Below are 19754 nucleotides of genomic sequence, written 5' to 3'. Positions count from 1 at the left end.
TTATGCCAAGTTGTAGCTCCACCATGAGGCCAAAACTGGTATAATTCAGTTTCAACTTCCCACTTCTGAGTTAAGTTAATGGAGCAGAATTTTTATTTTTAATGACCTTTTATGAAACTGGAGCTCAAAATTTTGCCCTGAGAAGTTAACCTGGCCCCTGAAGCTTCAGCTTAGCTACAAACATTTGCCAGTTTTATCCTTGTTAGTTTTATTCAGCTGAAGCTGTAGTGAAAGTGGTTTATGCTGAAGCTGTAGAGCTAGAAAACATTTGTCGAGTTAGCGCAGTTAGTTTGAATCAACCGAAGCTTTCCAGATAGCTGACAGCTTCGGGCTGATTCCGGCTACACAGCTGTTGGTTGACTACCTGGCAGATGTTTGGCATGCAGGCCAGAATAGGGCAAGACGCTGGACAGCTTCATTCGGTTTTGCCTCATGTCTATATTGTGGGCTAATTCTGGCAGACATGTTGTGGACCAACAGTGTAGTTGGGCCAGAGTTGGGACAGATTTGGGCCACATCCATTAGTTCTACTCACTTAACAGTGTCTGGGCCAAGGACCCAGACATATACTGGGCCAGAGCAAACTCAGATTTTGCTAACTGGGCTTAGCATAACTAGAAATCCCTGCTGAAACAGCAGAGACCAGCATGAATTCCTTCTTTTCCATTCCGAGTTAGTCTAGTTTTAGTCAACTGAATCTTTATTATAGGTAAAGAAGTCACTAAGTTAGCCTAGTTAGCTTTAGTCAACTGAGGCCTTAGCATAGCTAGAAACATTCGCTAAGCTGGCCTAGTCAGTTTTATAACGCTAGATGACAATATTGGTTTAGCCAGTTAAAGCAACTTGGTTCAGGACATACAAGTTTTGTTTCACCTGTAACTTTTTTTCTTTGTATTGAATTAAAAAAATAAAGATGTTCTATCAAAGATTATGTCTAAAAACTACAGTCAGACGACTACAAACTTTCTTAGATGTGACGTTAGATAAAACCGACAGTTAAAAACACTGACTCTCATTCACGAACCGTTCTTAAGAAGAAATTTCTTAAATCCCACTTAAACAGTTTTCATGATTTCGATGTTCACCAATGTTTTATCTGGGATTTGTTCTTAGGCAAGAACAGAATCTACACACACTCGAGAGCACCAAGGTGCGAACAATTCTGCAGCTTAACAACACGTCATCAATCTGACGTAGACCGTTTCTTAGGATCTTTCTCAAGAACAAAATTAAGAAGAAACTAAGAAGGTATTGGTGAATGAGGCCCATTGTGCGGACCACAGCTCCACAGGATATGGGGCATATCTCTCATATGAAACACGGCATTGGAAACTGACGCTGGAAACTGACGCAGAAAGGAGAAAAGAACTCAAACGTGTACAGGTTGTCTTAGATTTCACGATTTTGGACATTCCTGGTATAACAGTCTGCAGAGGAGGGCTGTTATTGGTGAACAAGACTGTGATAAGGTCTGATAAATGGCTCTGCTACAGGGGCATTACACACACTGAACGATGAGTCGGCAGGAAACAGTGAATGAACTGCTGGCATTTCCCTCATGAATAACACTTACTACTGGCTCACACAGGCTCTCAGCTACCTCTGCTGGACCGATGAGGGAAGTGCAACTAATCTGCACCTTAAAGTACTGGACAAAAATGCACTGAATTTTCCTTATGTGGTTTCTAACACAGTATATATTGATATTCGCATAAATAGACAGAAGATTTCATAGACTACAACATAACCGGTAGCAAACTGAGCTAGTTCTTCATACAGAAATGAAACAAATACTTTATGCAAAAATGCTAACAATGAATGAACATGTCTAAAAAAAAACACAAAAATGACACTCTCTCATACGATTATCCATAAAAATGGAAAAAAGTACATCAGCCATACAAAACGGTAGCAGGCGTCTTGAAGGATGAAAGCTAATGTGGGTAACAATGAAAGAACATGTCAGAAACCACATACATAACACTGTCTGACATACAGTTATCCATAAAAAAAGGGAAAAAAAATGGAAATAAAAACAGCAGCAGGAATCTTGAAGGATGAATATTGTTCGTACTTTAGTTCATTTTAGTTTTATTAACCACATAATCAAGTCTATCAGAGATTAACGAACAACTCCACACAGTACGAGGCGACTGGTGATTTAGCCTCGTCACCCCAGTGCTAAAACTTTGCGAATTTCAGACACCAAACTTATCTTGGCTACATCTGAAGGCGAAAATTGCGTTAATGTAATTTGTGGCTGAAGAACAGCTGAGAAAAACAGACAAATACAAATATAAGGAATCTACAGTTTATTACATCTCAGACAAACTATAATGAGTAATGGTGCTAACTATAAGACACACGGAGTACACACAGAAACCAAAATACACATATAAAACAACCAAATTCTGCACTTTTATACAAAAAAGACAAAAATAAATAGGCTGTCTGTGTATGATTTTAAAAATAAAGAATCTATACAGTCACAGACATCGAGGTGGATCTCCAACACGATTTCACTGAATGGAAATGTAGTAATCTGAGAAATCTCAGCGGTCAAATGTTCCTCAGTGCTCTGGGTCAAGGTGTCGTCATAACGACATCAACGGATGCTCAACAAAAGGTGCAGCGTGGATGTTAAGCGACTGAAACACAACGAAAACGACTCCAGCAGTGCTCAACCGAATCCCTATCGGCCACATATACAGCACACAGTCGATTACAATGGACAATGTTTTCCCTCCAATCACTGAACAGAAAACCTGTAAACTGAAAACATACTAAAGTTTTGGCACCCCTGGTGAAACGACGTTTTGATTTTCTAAGCGAAAACAAGTGAACACGTCCTCCATCCTGTGATCTCAAGATAATGAGTTAATTATCTCGTTATTATCTTGAAATCACAAGATAACTAACTCATTAAGGAGTTAACCATCTTGTGATTTCAAGTTAGAGTTAATTATCTTGTGATCAAGATAACAACTTTATGCTGAGATCACAATATAATTAACTTGTCTCAAGAGAACTTGTTATCTTGAGATCACAAGATAATTAACTTGTGATCTCAAGATAACAATCCAGAAAATTATAACTACCTCATGGCCTCTCCGGACTTCCGTAACAATTACGGTTTACTTCCTGAACTTAACATACTGGAGTAAAATTAAACATAAGAGAAGCAAATTGCTAAAAAAGAATAAACTAATCGCCAAACTGTTGTGTTTGGTAAACGACCACATACAGCAGAAGCAGCAGACAAAGATTTGGTTGAAAATGCTGGAACATTCCTTTAACCACCATAAACCCCAATAGCAGCTCGCTTCCACATCCGCGGGAAAACTGTTGTGGTTCTCGGCCGTCTGGTCCTTCAGAGGAAGCGCTGTTCCAAAAAAGGAACCCAATTCATACTGAACATGCAATAGGGCTGCACAAGATATCGCTCGTTAATAGTTATCGCAATGCTGGTCTTAGTACTGCATTAGATAATGCAGAAGGCTGTGATATGCAAATGAGCCCTCACAATCACCCTCACAGTGGTTGAAGGAATCAAGGTGTTCATGCAATCCAACAAAAGTCACTTATGTGGGTCAAAATAATGCCAATCTTTGACTGCGTCACATTAATGACTCTCCAATGAGTTGATAACTGCAATATGTAGCAATATAATCACAATACTGATACATATCGTGCAGCTCTAACCAACATGCAGCTCTAATCGCAGCTCAAACACGATTCTGGTTGAAGTTTCCACCAGTTTAACCAGCTGGTGTCAAGAAGGGCACAGAACAGTCTGAGGGTGGAGTGGTCACTCTAAAAAACTGTCCAGTGTGGTCAGGCTGGGGGTCAGCTTGCTCGGAGCTGGCCTGGACACCTTCTTCCGCTTGGCCTTCATGACGAGGGGTCTGATCTCAGCCAGTGGAGACTGAGTCACAGTGGAGTCAAGGGAAATTACTGCAATGTTATGAGTCACTTATTGACGGTGGTGCGTGGGAGCACAGAGGTAGAAATTACACAGATAGCGTAACCAAACTGGAGCTACCTACTGGGGCTAACACTAAATTAGAGGTGACCAGTTAGCATTTCCATATGAGGTTGTGCCAGAAATTGTTTCAGTTAACCCTTAACGTTTCTCAGTAATCATCATTTTGCTCTACTGTTCACAGCTTACGCAAAAGTTTGAACACCCATGGTGAAGTTACGTGTTGTTGATTTTCTAAGTGAACACAGATTAACACATCCTCTACAGAGAACACACTTAAATATGATTTTAAATTTCTATTTATTTGCTTTAAAAAGCAAAGTATTAGCTGAATATAATACATTAAATGTACCATAACTTTTGCACAGGCCACATTTATGTTTTTTTATTTCTCCAAATATTATAAATATAGCTTATAAAGAGTAACTGAGCATTAAAATGTGCAGAAGTGTGTCTCTGTAGAGGATGTGTAACTTATTTTCACTTAGAAAATCAACAAATACATGGAATTTGACCAGGGGCGCCAAAACTTTTGCATATGACTATATTACTACTATACAAATAGAGACCAATCGAAACAGGGATGATTTTATGACTGGGGTGCCATGTGTGTCCCACTGACGTTATAATTACAAATATATATGCAAAGTAAAGGTGAAACACAGGTAAATGTAACCCCTGTGTTTCAGATAAATAATACACTAATAAAGCATTAATAAAGTATCCACACTTCGCCGTTCACAGCCCACTAAAACTCACTTCACCATGAAATATAATCACTACAATGCCTCAAAAACCTCATTATTTTTGCATTAACGTGTGAACCCATTTAACATCTCACGCCTGAAACATCCTTTTTCACAAATAATTCATTATAAGTTGTAAAAAATTATAATTATAAAAAATATATAATATATAATTATATTAAAATAAATAAAAATCTATAATTATAAAAAAAATGTACATTTTAGTCCCTCAACATTCACTCGGCCCTGTTACCTGAAATTTTCACCCCTATCAAATATCTGGAATATTCCATGAGTCACATGTTCGACTGGAACAATGTCCGAATTTCCTGAAACATCATGGGAGGAAGGAAAGCCAATGTTCTCAATGCTTTATCTGTTTTCAATGAGGTTGTGACTTTGACTGATGAGGTCACCGTTAAAGTTCAACTCTGTTACCCAAATTATACACTATAAAAAATATTTTAAGTACCTTAATGTCCTCATATCATTAGCATGGATGCCAGTTAAGCACATTTTGTGTATTTTTCTAATTCTACTCTAACTCAGCCCTGTTACTCATTTAAGCCACCAAACACAGTCAACAAAGAAACAGCTTAAAAAATTAGGTTTTCCTCCTGAGAAGTGTTTATAATTTTTTATGGTTAAATGTGTCAAAATTAAAAAATGCTAAAAAAAAAAAACAAAAACAAAACAAAACAAAAAAAATCATTCATTTTAAGTAAAGTGTAATTTTTAAGAATTACAGAGCTAAATGGCTTCCTAATCGTAGAATCATATCGTATCAACGACCCACTGTTTCACGGTCATCGGCAAAAATATCACCCACCCACAGTCTCATGACGATAGGGCAGCATCCACAGCTCGGAAGTTAATGGGTGTTTGAGCAAATTTAATATCAAACATATAAATATGAAACTATATTTGCTATAGTTTAATATCACACATATAAATATAAAATTATATTTGCTTAAATTTTTAGCCTTTTAAAGTCGATTGGTTAAGTAACAAACTGCATTTACATTCGCATCGATACCATCAACACTATCAGTTTGTTTCAATGTGAAGGAATAAAGAAAACGTGGCAGAAATATAACAGACGGCTTTTCTTTCATGCTATAATTGCAACAGCATTTAGAACTAGACTTTCAGGTAGAAATGAAGGTAATAATTGCCCTGAAAATGCTAACATGAATTACAAGGCAATGCTATCCAGTCTCTTGTGGCTTTGGGTCATTACTGGAAACTTTAACATTCACATGTGGAGTCGAGTCCTGAATTAATCTACTGTCTTACTGGATGAAGCTGAGTCCAGTGAGAATCCTGCACAGTTCACTACTGAGTTTAGTATGTGCCCTGAAACCGGAGGAGGTTTGAGTTAATCAGTTATTTGAAGACAAATTTACAGAAAACAGCAGTTTAATACAAATCTCAGGTGAGGATACAGGCTGGATGAATTTGGTCCGTCCTCCGAAGCCATCGTAGCCGGTCCTTACCTAGAGTACAGATAAACACACGATCAGTGAGCGGCTGCGTGAAAGGTGTCTTTGTGAATGTGCTGCAATATTCATGTTTTTAAACATAACTGCAGTAATTATAACATAAAATTATATCCACCAGCGCTACAGTGCTCTTTCTGTTCACTTCCTGAAATCTAGTCTTTTTATTCAAGGGCTGTGTGGATACAGGAAAGTCTTACAGAGCCAAGCGTGTGTGTGTGTGTGTGTGTGTGTGGTGTGTGTGTGTGTGTGTGCGCACACACGGGGGGGATGTCTTTTCCAGTCATCACATAATTATTTTCAAATCTGACTGGAATCTTTTTTTTTATATGAAAACCCAGCGTAATATACCAAGTCGTGACGTTGTTTGCCGTATGAACACAGAGTCACTGAGAGCTGGGCGTGTGTGTTTGGGGAGGAATGTCTTAGAGAGCCAGAAATGCCCTGCTTTCATACAAAATCCAAAGAAAAACAGGACCAACGCGCGTGCACACACACACACACACACACACACACACACACACACACACACACACACACACACACACACACACACACACACACACCCAGCTCCCATTTCTGCAAACGTCAGTGCACCGTTTATATTTACTAGCTGAGTTTAACATTAAAAAATGTCTTTATGTCTTGTTTCATGTTAAATTCAGCGAATAAACAGTGCATTAATGTGCAGAAGTGTGTTCTCTGTATGTGTTCACTTATATTCATACTATCAAGAGTGAATTCTGAGAGAATCCCTCCTCTCCCCCAGTCACAGCATAGCAGTGATTCACAGTCATTACTCACTCAACTCACAGAACGATAAGCGAAAAACATTAACGTTTGTAAATGATCAGCTTGTTTTACTCATATCTTAAGTATTCAGACCTTAGATATTTACAAGGATTATGCTATGATCTATTTAAACCCAACACAATAACAGAAATAATAAGCTAAATATACAGTCAGTCATTCTTTTTTTCAATAATACAAATAATTATGTTGTTTTTCCCCCAACGGTTTTTTAAATTCCTTTTTTTTGTTTCTTTACAATGAAGCTAAAAGGTTTAGATTACCATGAGTTTAATTTAACTTAAAAAAATAAATAAATAAATAATAAAAATGCTGTGCCACATTTTAATGTCACTTTGAAAACAGTTTTGCTAGTGGCATAAAACATAGTTTTAGTCTGTAGGTGGAGCCTTATGTTAGCCACGCCCCTGCATTTTAGAGCAGGAAGTGACACTGCATCCCTGTGTGCTCCTGATCATGGCCACATGGTGAGGAGTTAGATCCCACTGTTTATAAAAATCAGTGTGAAACATTAAGAATTGTCACTACTGAAGCACATATTTTCTGCAGTTAAGTAAACTTTGTGTTTTAATGGGAAATATGATGATTTATTGTGTACAACTGTCCAAAAGCTGTCTGCGCTCGTCACATGCTGGCTAGTGTTTTTGAGTTCTGCTCCAAATTAGCTAAAATTGTCGTTACCAAAATATTCAGTAGTATTATGACTGTTTTGGTAGAGACAAAATAGGAGGTACCATCATTTAAACCCATGTATGAATATGTAGGGCATATTATCATTGGACAGGAATACTTACAGATCCCGGTTTGCTGTGGGGGTCCAGCATGCTGCCAAACATCTTCTTCCTGAAGATTAGAGAGTTGCGGAAAAAGGGCTCCATGGAATCCTCCTCCTCTTTGCTATTACAGTTCTAAGAGAACACACACACACACACACACACACACACACACACACACACACACACAGAGTTGCATCATGTCAATCATAATATCAATGCTGTCTGAGAGACACATTAGCTATGCATGTACAGCATATCAAATCTGTTTTAAATTCAAAAATCCAAACAAATCTTAACCTCAAATAAAAATTAACATGAATTCAAATAACAAAATCTGTGTCTGAATCCATTTCCTGAATCTGATCTGTAATCCTGAGGCACAGATAAATGGTGCTGCAGTGTCAGGAACCCATCTTCACCCTGTAGTGTCTACACACCTTATTCCCCAACACGTTTTCACTCTGTTTGGATGAAGATCTGTGGAACCAAACATGGGAAACCGATTAACCTCCACAGCACCGAAAAAAAGGTGTATTTTTATTTATTAAAGGGAAAGAGCGAGTTGTGCCACTCACGCTGCCGGATCCAGACGCATCTTCTTGGAGGGGACAGGAATGGGCTTTTTCTCCATCTGCTCAGGTGTGCTGATGTCAAAGGTCATGTTGAGGTCGATGTCCTGACCGTCGGTAGGCTGGTGCAGGCGGGGGGGCTTCAACTCTACAGGAGCAGGACTGAGACGTGCAAACAAATCAGAGTAAAACAGCAGCATATTAAAAAAGGGAAATTCCAACAAATTTTCAAAATTGCATAATTATGTGGTTAAGATGTAAACAAAGTAGGGCTGTCAACTTTAACGCGTTACCGCTCACGATTATTCACCAAACCTTAATTCATTCATTTTTTTTTAACACAACCTATTATTATGATTACTTTGATTCATTTTTAATCAGTTGAAACCACTAAAACAAAGTCATCCAGAGTGGTTTGATGTGAAATGCTGTGTTGGTGACAGGAGCCAGAAACTTCTTAACACTGAAACCTTACCTGTTTAGTCATAATGGCAATTTCAATTAGAACTGAATTTAGGACAGTAGCTATTACAGAAAAAACCGTTTTAACTGCATTATCTCATCCTACAGAAGCATCCAAACCAGATCAGATTTCCTCAAAACTGTCCTAACTTTAAGATAAACCCCAACAGTGTCCTAACTTCAGTTTTAACGTTCTGCATTAATAAACTTTAAAATCATTTAATCATTTTTAAGCTACTAAAAACAAAATCTTATTTTGAATGTTTTTAGGCACTGTCACGACTCCCTTCGGCTCTGAGGTCTCTTTGGACTCCATTTCCCAGAACCCCCTGGGGATCACATGACTCCTGCCTCACGCTCCAGTCAGCACTCTAGCTCTCCAGAGTACTGATCATGTCCACCTGCAGCTCATTGATTAGTTTAGTATAAAGCCCGGGCTGTTTGTTATTCTGGTTCGGACTTTTTGCCCTGTTTTTGACTGACCCTTTTGCCTGACGCCCTTTTTGGATCTGACCTATGCCTGTTTACTGACTTCGATTTCGGACTGTGTTTTCATCAGTAAAGCCTCTCATTCTACTTTTACCCGCGAGCGTCTGCGTCACTCTGTCCTTTTTACAGGCGACTACAACAGGCAGCATAATAAGTTCACTAACTAGCACAACGATGACCCATTTGTTTATACTGAAAATCGCGGTTCCACTTGAGTGATTTTTCTTTGTTTTTTAAACTCTGCGGTTCAAAAATCCCAGACACTGCAGACACGTTCGCCCTTGTTCCCTCTTACTACCTTCATGTGTTACTGTCAAATAAAATATTGCTTTGATAATTAAGAAAATTTAAATTTGTGGATGTTTATTAGGAGACATAACTTTAGCGCTGGCTAACGAGCACTAAAGAGAACCTTTACTGGGAAGTGCCCGACATTGCGTACTGTAACGAGTTTCACAATCAGAACAATCACTGCAACAAAATCAGCAAAAACTGAATACAAACCTCTCGAACACCAGTCGGCTGATGGCCTCGTTGGTGCGGGTGGGTGTGCTTAGTGTCTTCTGCAGAATCTCCACTTTCTTCTTCAGGCTCTGTAAACACATCACAAACAAGGTGCAATCACACCAAACAATTTTTTATTGCTTCATTTTGATTTATTTTTTTATTTGAAAACAACAGCTGACTTTTTTTGGGTTAAATAAGACGCTCTTATCCACAGCGACTACAATTTACATTTACACAGGAAGGCGATGGTAGTTGTTAGGAGTCTTGCCCAAGGACTCTTATTGGTATAGAGTAAGGTTCTAGCCCAGGCAGGGGCTTGAACCCCAGTTTACACCCCTGGAGGGCAGAGTTACCCAATACACTATACCAATTTACCAATTTATTAAACCCATTTCACACCAGATACAGTAACCACACCGCATGACGCGCCGCGCGCAATACCCTCCTATAGTAATCAATGTAGCCCATCATGCCGACCTTGGCATGCCAGCAGTTTCTATGCAAAGACAGTAAAGAAATGTAATGTCTACGCCAGGGGAGTCAAACTCAACCACTAAAGGGGCCATATTAAAAAATCTCAACAAATCCGTGGGCCTGCGAATTTTTATTTTTTTTTTTTCCCATTGTTAACACCTGAACTGGCCGTTGTTTATTTAAAATACGCAAAAACATCAGCAGTAAAATACAGGCACTTGTGGTAGACCTCGAAATATTACATGAATACTTTAAATATTCAAAATTTAAACATCCCCAGGAGCTCAGTCTTTTAAACCTGCCTATTTGCTTGAACTGGACACCTGACATCCTTTCTTTGCTGCAAGTTCATTAAGACTTAGGCTCAGTTTCTGAGCTGCTGAGCTGATGTTAAGTGTTTATGTTGGTTGAACTGCAGCTGAAATGCAGTTTGGTGATATGACTGGTGTGGAATTGTGTAGAACTGAGGTGTAACCGCTGTCCCATGGACTGCTGTTGGGGGAGGAGATTTGAAGCGCACATTATGTTGCAGTGCATGCTGGGGGCTGTAGTGCAGCTCACTGTGAAACACGCTAATATCAACAGAAATATAAAATACTTTTGGCCGGATAGGACTGTGTGGTGGGCCTGATCTGGCCCAGAGGCCTTGTGTTTGACACATGGGGTCTATGCTATAATATACAAACCAGGCTAAAAAACAAATCTACAAATCTAGTTTTAAGCCTTTGACAGGTTGTTTGAAATCCCTTGAATCGATTAATGCTGTGAACACACAGGCGTCTCCTCCGCTTCATCACCTGGTGAGGAAGTCAGCAACAGCCACGGCAGCTAGTCAAGATTTTACTGTTGATCTCTTTTTGTCAACTACATAAAATTTCTATCAGTAATAAACGAACAATACAAACGTTCACATTACGTGAAAACGCAACACAAACACCAACCACTGTTGCTTCGTGATGTGCGCGTTTCATCCAGTGTGGAATAACAAGCGTCGCGTACTGGTCCTGGATTAACATGTGCGCTGTGTCACATCTGGAGTGAAACAGGCTTTAGCATTCCAAGTCTTAAAATTGCCCCTTTTCCTGACTTTTTGGATCTTGCTGCAGGTATAAAAGAGTGGATATTTACTTTAAACAAGGAAGTTGATAAAATAAAATGTTACATATCTTTTATTTGTATTGTTTTTGTTTAAATGTGGGTTAAAGTGGATTTAAAAATCACTGCTTACTGTTTTTATTTGCATTTTAATTTCTACCAAATCTTTTGGAATCGGGTTTGTGTTTTACACATTTGTACTGTTAGTAAAGGGACTGTATATATAGTCTTACCGTGATCTCTTTGTCTGCATTGGTGAGATCGTTCTGAAGAGCCTTCATGTCCTCCTTCGTTCTGTTCATCTCTAATGTGGCTTTCTGCAACTGCATAGACGAACACGCAAACACAGTGAATGGGCAAATAAATGTTAGACGAAACGTATAAACTGGTGTATTTTGGCAGGAATTAATAGTTAAACTGATACTGATGAACTTATGTGATATCTGCAAAAATACTGCCAATAATTCTCCCTTCAATATCAGTACACATCATTTAATGTCGGTCATGCTCTACTAATTAATATGCATGTTCTCATTCAATATAAGCAAACTGTTGCTGTTGGAACAAAACCTTGTATCTCTAAAATGGAGAAATGCATATACATGAGTGTTGGTTCTGCTATTTGTCTACAGAAATATGAAACATACAGAAGGTCTTTAAAGGGAAGTGCTGGCTGAAATTTTCTGACTGTGGTTAAGGGATGTACCTTATTATTGGAGGAGAACACTTCCCTTTTCAGCTTCTCACACATTTCATTGGATGACCTGAGGCTGCTTTTGAGGCTGTCATATTCTCTGAAAGAAGGGAGAGAGAGAGAGAGAAAGAGAGAGAGATATGCAGACATACGGAAAATGAAATATGCTCTTTCTATCCTTCTTCCCAGTGAAAGTACAGCGTAAAAAGGGGAAGACGGTGCTGCAGTGAAACACAGAAGTGAATCTAAAAGGTCTTTCTAGGTTAGAGGGAAGTATAACCGCTGAGTCTGAACAATGAACGCAACAATTTCAACTATCTGAACATTTAACAAGACAAATACGGAGTGAAATCATCATGTTAACTGGTGACTGGCAGCCACCAACGATTAACCAACAAAATCACTGATGACAACGACTACGGTCTAATAAGTGTAAAGCCGGGGTTACACTACATGACCTTCACCCCTATTTTAGCCCAAATTCTCAGTCTGGCCGAGTCTGTGCTGGTCGGCTCTAGTCTGCAGATTTTTGGGTCAGTTGGAGTCGACAGTTGGAGAGACAGTCGAGTCGTGTTTGAGGAGCGCAGACTCAGATTTTTGACCTCCTGATCGCGTTTCAGACCAGTCAGAGTTTATCAAACGTTTGATTTTGTTGACCCGACTCTGAGTGTAATCTAGTGTAAACTGATCAACGTCTCAATCTGAACGGATTCCTGCAGCAACCAATGAAAACAGAGAGCGCGAAAGAAGAAAATACAGAAAAATGGCAAAAAGTCACGTGTGGAGCTTTTTAATGAGCTGAGTTTAAGGCACAATTGAGTTTATGTACATTTAAAACTCTAAGAAATACCAAACTGATCACATTTATAAATCCATAAGCCACTTAAACATGTTTACCTGCTGCTTTTTTACTGTCTCAATGCAAACGGCAGAAAAAACAGCAGTAGCAGCTCCACATTTGTTTATTTGGGTCTCCTAGTAACGGGAGAATGCGTGAGTTTGCGAGAGTTTGCGCGAGTTCAATAAGTTCCGTTTGGTTCAGTAGCGCCTTAAAAGTAGTGTGTGATCGCTAATTGTTTAGTGTGTGACCCTCAATAATAATAATAATAATAATAATAATAACAACAAGAATAATAATTTTATTTATATAGCACTTTTCATGCCAGTGGCAGCTCAAAGTGCTTTACAGACAGGTGATAAAACATAGTTATAGAAGAGATCATTAGTACTTAATTAGAATCAGAAGAAAATGAAGAAGATTAAATTACAAGATAAAAACCACGAGACATTCAGTTTTAGTTAAATGCTGATTTAAAGAGAGACGTTTTTAGATGCTTCTTAAAAGTGAGCTCTGAGCTTGACTGTCTGATAAAAGGTGGAATTGAGCTCCACAGTTTAGAAGCAGAATAACTGAAAGAGTCTCTCCATGTTTTCTGTATCTTACAGAGGGTCTCTGTAGAAGGCCACTACCTGCAGATCTTAGATTACGTACTGGAACATAAACAGACAGACACTCTGTGATGTAAGCAGGTGCTTTAGGGTTGTTTTGAGCTTTAAAGACTAGTAGCAGAACCTTGAAATCTATCCTGAGTGATACAGGCAGCCAGTGCAGCTCTTTCAAAATGGGAGTGATGTGATCTCTTTTTTGTTTTTGTTAGGATGCTGCTGTGTTTTGTACGAGTTGTAAGGGATGTGTAGTTTTCTTAGGAAGTCTTAGGAAGTACAGTAGTCAAGTCTGCTTGTAACAAATGCATGAACAAGTTTCTCTGAGAGAGAAAAGGCTGAACTTTAGCGACATTTCTTAAATGATAAAAAGCTACTTTAGTGACCGTGTTTACATGTGGAGCAAAACAGAGCTCAGAGTCTAAGATCACACCCAGGTTTCGTACTTCAGGTTTGGTAGACGAAGCTAAAGAACCAAGTTTCTCAAAAATATTTCAGTCGCCCAAAATAATCTGCAAAAACCAGTCAGACAGCGTGAGACGCCAAGTGTTTTATAATCAGTTAACACTTTGAAAGTCGTGTGGCTTAACGTCTAAGGTTCATATGCTCTAAGTGGTCATTCTGAAAGATTGTTATACAATATAAGAAGCACAGGTGGTGATAAAAAGGGCAGCACTATAAGTGGAGAAAGTGGCTCGTCACACAGACAGAAATTTGAATGATGGAAGTTGAAAGGCAACAAAGAAGGCACAACAGACGGATTAGACGACTGACTGAATAATAGTCAATAGATTAATAAACTATAGATATAACTGTTAGTTTGTGCCCCACTGGTGGACTACATTTCTTAGTTGTCTGAAATAGATAAATGTATCAACAAGGCAAACGCACAGAAGAGATGGAGAGGAGAAGAGAAGAGAAGAGAAGAGAAGAGAAGAGAAGAGAAACAAGAAAAGTTTCTTTACTTCTTCAGGGAGACGCAATAAATGGAGAGCTGTTCCACGGCAGATTGACCAACACCCATATCCGAAATCATGGCCTCCACCTCCGCCCGCTGACCCTGCAGCACCACATTCAGACTAAACGACAAAACAAAGACACAAAGCACAGTTAAAAAAAAAGCACAGCATGAAAACAGCAATTTTACCACTTTACAGACACAATCTTACTGTAGCAAAGTGTAACATATCATAATACAGTGCTGTGGAAAAAGTATGTTTTTGCTAATTTGTCACATTTAAATGTTTCAGATTATCCGACTAATTTTATAATAAAATAAAGACAACAGGAATAAATACAAAATGCGACTTTTAAATGATCACTTTATTTACTGAAGATAAAGATTCATTAAAAACCTGTATCACCCATGTGAAAAAGTAACTACTATTCTTTGCAGAATTGTGTTAATTCAGCTACGTTGGGAGGTTTTCAAACATTTCAAGCAACTGAGCGTTTAAGATCGTGTCACAGCATCTCAATGGGATTCAAGGCAGGACTTTGACTCAGCTTCTCCAAAACCTTAATTTTTCTTTTGAGCCATTCAGAGCTGGACCTGCTTGTGTGCTTCGGATTACTGTCCTGCTGCATAACCCAAAAGCGCCTGAGCTTTAGATCACGAACGGACAGGCGAGCATTCTCCCTCAGGATTTTCTGATCGAGAGAAGAATTCATGTCATGAAGAATTCAAGTCGTCCAGGTCCTGCAGGAGCAAAGCAGCCCTAGACCATCGCACTGCCACCGCCATGTTTCACTGCTAGTATGACGTTCTTATGGTGGAATGCAGTTTTAGCTCTACGCCAGACGTACCAGGACCCATGTCTTCCAAAAAGTTCCACCTTTGACTCATCAGTCCACAGAGTATTATCCCAAAAGTCTTGGAGGTCATCTAGATGTTTTTTGGCAAATGTTTGCGTTCTTTCTGATCAGTTGTTTGCGCCTTACAGCTCCCCCATGGATGCCATTTTTGCCCAGTGTCTTTCTTATTGTGGAATCGTGAACATTGGCCTTAACTGAGTCAAGTGAGGCCTGCAGTTCTTTAGATGGTCATCTGGGTTCTTTTGTGACCTCCTGAATAAGTGTTTGATGTCCTCTTGGCGAAATTTTGGTAGGCCAGCCACTCCTGGGAAGGTTAACCACTATTTTCTCCATTTTTGGATAACGGCTCTCACTGTGGTTCACTGGAGTCCCAGAGCCTTGGCAATGGCTTTGTAACCCTTTCCAGACTGGTAGATTTCAATTGCTTTGTTTCGCATCTGTATTTAAATCTCTTCAAAACGTGGCATCATGTTCTGCTCTCTGAGACCTTCTCGCCTGCTTCACATTGCCAGGCAGGTTCTATCTAAGTGATGTTTAGATTCAACAGGTCTGGCAGTGATCATGCCTGGGGGTGGCTAGTGAAATTGAAGCCAACAGTCAACTGAATTTGGTTAAGTGGTTGATTTAGTAGCCAAGGGGGAAATTACTTTTTCACATATGGCCAAGGAAGGCTGAACTGCATGTTTACTTCAATAAATGAAATCAGCATTTCCTGTTTACTTGAGTTATCTTTGTCTAATATTAAAAGTAGTTTGATAATCAAACTGATGAAACATTCAAGTGTGACAAATATGCACACTAGAAAAAAATGGAAAGGGGCAAATATTTTTTCCCAGATTTGTGGATATGGTAAGTATAATGACATAATACACACACATGTATTTTCTGAAACCGCTTATCCTTCTGGGTCTCGGGGGGGCTGGAGCCTATCCCAGTGGTATGACATAATATATTATAGTACATATATACACAAAATGAGCAAAACTGTCACACTTTACAGTGCTGTTAAAACATAATGGTGTTTCATGGAATTGTTGGTGTCCATCCTTCCACAAGGGAATATAACAAATAATGATTTCAGTGTTTGAATACTGGCACCTGGAACGGTCAACTGAGTATATCCGCCTTAATCTCATGTAGTAAAAACACGTACAATAAGCTGCGACGTTGTTGTCTTTGTACTATTTTTAATAAAAAATCATGGTTGAAATGATTTGCACATCATTGCATTATATTTTTATTTACATTTCACACAGCGTCCCAACTTTTTTTGGAAACGGGGCTGCAGTATTATGTATGGATATTTTTTTTTCCTTTAGCATTTGAACCCCACTTCAAAGAGCATCTCTGATATGTGTATGTTTATTTCCCTGCCAGTAGCACTCTCTGTGTTTGTACTACAAACAATGTGTGTTGTTAATCACCACATCATCTTAAGCACAACCAATTGCGCACAACTTTAATCTCTTTTCCTTGGGCAGGTTGATGTTTAAAAATATGAACAGCACTTCCACATAGAGGCAAAACAAAACAGCACCAGACAGCATTAAAGAGACACAGTTACCTCTCGTAGGTTTTCATTTTGACTTTGAGTCGTTTGGCTTCCTCTTTAGCCGCTTCGCTCTCCCTCTGATGGCTCTCCAGATACTGCATCTGCTTCTGCATGTTTAAACAGACACTTCAGCCAACAACACCAACGCTGACACTGGATGAAGATTAGCAGCATTACACAAACGACAGCCGGCTGCTGCCCACTAGAGCACGTTCATCATTAACAACACTTTTCGTCAGAATCACTACAAACACTGCAGTACGAGAATCATGTAGAATCTCAAGCAAATTTTATTTGGACTTTTATCAGTTGTTCAGTTTCAGCAGAACTGCATTTTATATTCATATGGAGGGTCTTGTCTTTGCAGGCCAACAAAAGATTTCACTGAATATAAACCTGGCTTAACCCTTTTAAATCTAACTAAATCTACCATGATAAGTAAAAAATGCTACACAACTTATTCTGATTGGTCTAAAGCAGGGGCCTTCAAACTGGTGCACAGGCAGTCCAAATTTTTGCTTCATTCGTATGCATCGCGAGTGACAGTGGAGCAAAAAACGTGGACCACCTGGTGGGCCGGGAAGACTGGTTTTGAAGATCACTAGTTTAAATTGAAAAACCTTTGTATGCGTTTAACAGTATCCATTTCATTTTTTTGTTATACATGCATGTTTCTTTTGTCCCAAATCAAACTCATCCAGACCAAAATGACCTACATGACTGAATTAAACGCATGATAAATGAAAGCCAGAAACATGTGGACACCTGACCATCGCTACTATGACCTTTTTGGACACCTCATTCTAAAACCACAAGCATTAATATGAAGTTAGCACCCCTTTGTGGCTACAACAGCCTTCACTCTTCTTTCTGGGAGGCTTTCCACAAGATTTTGGAGTTTGTCTGTGGGAATTTGTGGCCTTTCAGTCTAAAGAGCATTTGTGCATCTCACTTGATGTTCCAATTCATCCCGAAGGTGTTCACTGGGGTTGAGGTCAGGGCTCTGTGCACATGGGCTCAGTCATGCTAGAACAGGAAAGGGTCTTCCCCAAACTGCTGCCACTACGTAAGAAGCATATAAATGTCTAAAACGTCTTTGCTGTAGGATTAACATCACCCTTCACTGGAACTGAGGGGCCCAAACTCTGAAAACAGCCCCAGCCCATTATCCCTCCTCCACCAAACTTTACTGTTGGCACTATGCATTCTGGTAGGTAGTGTTCTCCTGGCATCCTCCAAACCCAGATTCATCCATCAGACTGCCAAATAGTGAAGTGTGATTCACTCTAGAGGACACGACTCCACTGCTCCAGAGCCCAGTGGCGGTGTGCCTTACACCACTCCAGCCGATGCTTGGCGCTTAGTATAGTGATGTTAGGCCTGTGTGCAGCTGCTCTGCCATGAAAACCCATCTCATGAAGCTCCCGACACACAGTTACTGTGCTGATGTTGTTTCCAAAGGCAGTTTGGAGCTCTGAATATATGCTTGAAATTACACACCTGTTACCAATGGGTGTGGATGAAAGTAATTAGGAGGGCTGTCCACATACTTTTGGCCATATAGTGTGCATAGCCTACGTTTCTAACACTAGCCCTGCAGACCTGTTCAAACCAGTGCTAAATGTGGTTCCAGGTCTTAATCTCTCATATCTCAATGCTGAAGTGAAATTTTAATTCTGTAGCTTTTCGTTCGGCTTTTCTGTTCCACTTTAAACAGATCAGCAGTTGTATTCTGGAACCTACACAGGCGCCTGAATGTAAGTGCTGCACCATTTAAGGTGGAACAGGAATTTTGAATAAGAAGCCAAGAACAGACACGCAGTCTTACTCGAAGGGCAGTGCAGAGCATCTCTTTCTCTCCGACTTCTCTCCTCACTCTCTCCAGATCAGCTCTCTGTTTCTCGATTGTCTCCTTCAGACTCTCAGCCGCTTTCTGCTTCTCTCGCCAGTCCCTCTCTGAAACACATACACACACACAGACAATCCCATAGCACACCAACAGACCAATACAACGATCAATGATCAGTTGCCAACATGGGTGAGAAAATCCACTGATGTACTGTGATGCGGTGATACTGCTTTTTTTGGTGGAAGAATCTGCCACTATTAAAGCACATTTGATTCAATAATCAGGTCCTTTTTTCTCTACTGTTTTCTTTATTTGGCAGAACTATTGTATAAAAGCAGAACTAGAAGAGAACAGTTGACGGCTGTGATGATCTACCAAACTCGCTATCAGTTCTTGCCTCTGACTGAATCACAGCTGTGACGTTTAGTTATAATGCATTCACTCTCATTTGTTGCTCAAGTATATATCTTTGTAAGCCCTCTTAGAGCTTAACATGATAACCACAATGGCGACAATGATAACAACAATCATAATAATAATAATAATAATAATAATAATATCGTCCAGATAATGGGAAGTATAATTCATGTAAACCACCCCTAATTCGAAAGATTCTTAATAGAACAAACTGTTTTTTCTCTCACCCTTTTCACAAAAAGCCGCTTTCATTCTGTCCAACTCATTCTGAAAGACAAAATTCATTACTTTAAAAACACCATAACACAAACTAAACACAGCGAGATCAAAGTTTACTGCCATGTAGAATTATTTCTACTGATATATATATATATATCTGCAGAATTATATCTATAACACAGACTACAGTCAGACAGATGCTTTTTACTGGCAACATGCTTGACAAATATATGCTATTCTCACAAAATATCATTTCTTCTATGAATTTTTAAGAAAAACAAGACAAAGATCTCTTTACATTCTGAATATATATCAGAAATAGTGAAATAGCAAACTATTACAAGTCTATATTCTAA

General features: G+C 39.2%; 1 protein-coding gene across 1 annotated transcript in view; it reads right to left on the bottom strand.

Moving 5' to 3' along the window:
- Positions 1–2355: 2355 nt before the first annotated feature.
- The window catches only part of LOC118799576 (TRAF-interacting protein), a 19797-nt gene continuing 2398 nt past the window's right edge, over positions 2356–19754 (bottom strand). Inside the window, exons 5-16 of the mRNA XM_036559529.1 lie at positions 19407–19446; positions 18742–18869; positions 16926–17020; positions 14512–14625; positions 12116–12203; positions 11643–11732; positions 9838–9926; positions 8389–8544; positions 8251–8290; positions 7832–7945; positions 6174–6224; positions 2356–3925 (exon numbers count right to left, since the gene is read on the bottom strand). Of these exons, the coding sequence (XP_036415422.1) occupies positions 3809–3925; positions 6174–6224; positions 7832–7945; positions 8251–8290; positions 8389–8544; positions 9838–9926; positions 11643–11732; positions 12116–12203; positions 14512–14625; positions 16926–17020; positions 18742–18869; positions 19407–19446 (1122 nt within the window). The 3' untranslated portion in view covers positions 2356–3808. The remainder of the gene's footprint in view (positions 3926–6173; positions 6225–7831; positions 7946–8250; positions 8291–8388; positions 8545–9837; positions 9927–11642; positions 11733–12115; positions 12204–14511; positions 14626–16925; positions 17021–18741; positions 18870–19406; positions 19447–19754) is intronic.

Source organism: Colossoma macropomum, unplaced genomic scaffold (genome assembly GCF_904425465.1).
Source record: "Colossoma macropomum unplaced genomic scaffold, Colossoma_macropomum, whole genome shotgun sequence".
NCBI lineage: Eukaryota > Metazoa > Chordata > Actinopteri > Characiformes > Serrasalmidae > Colossoma > Colossoma macropomum.
Note: the sequence above shows the minus strand (reverse complement) of the source record. Positions and strands in the feature narration are given on the sequence as shown.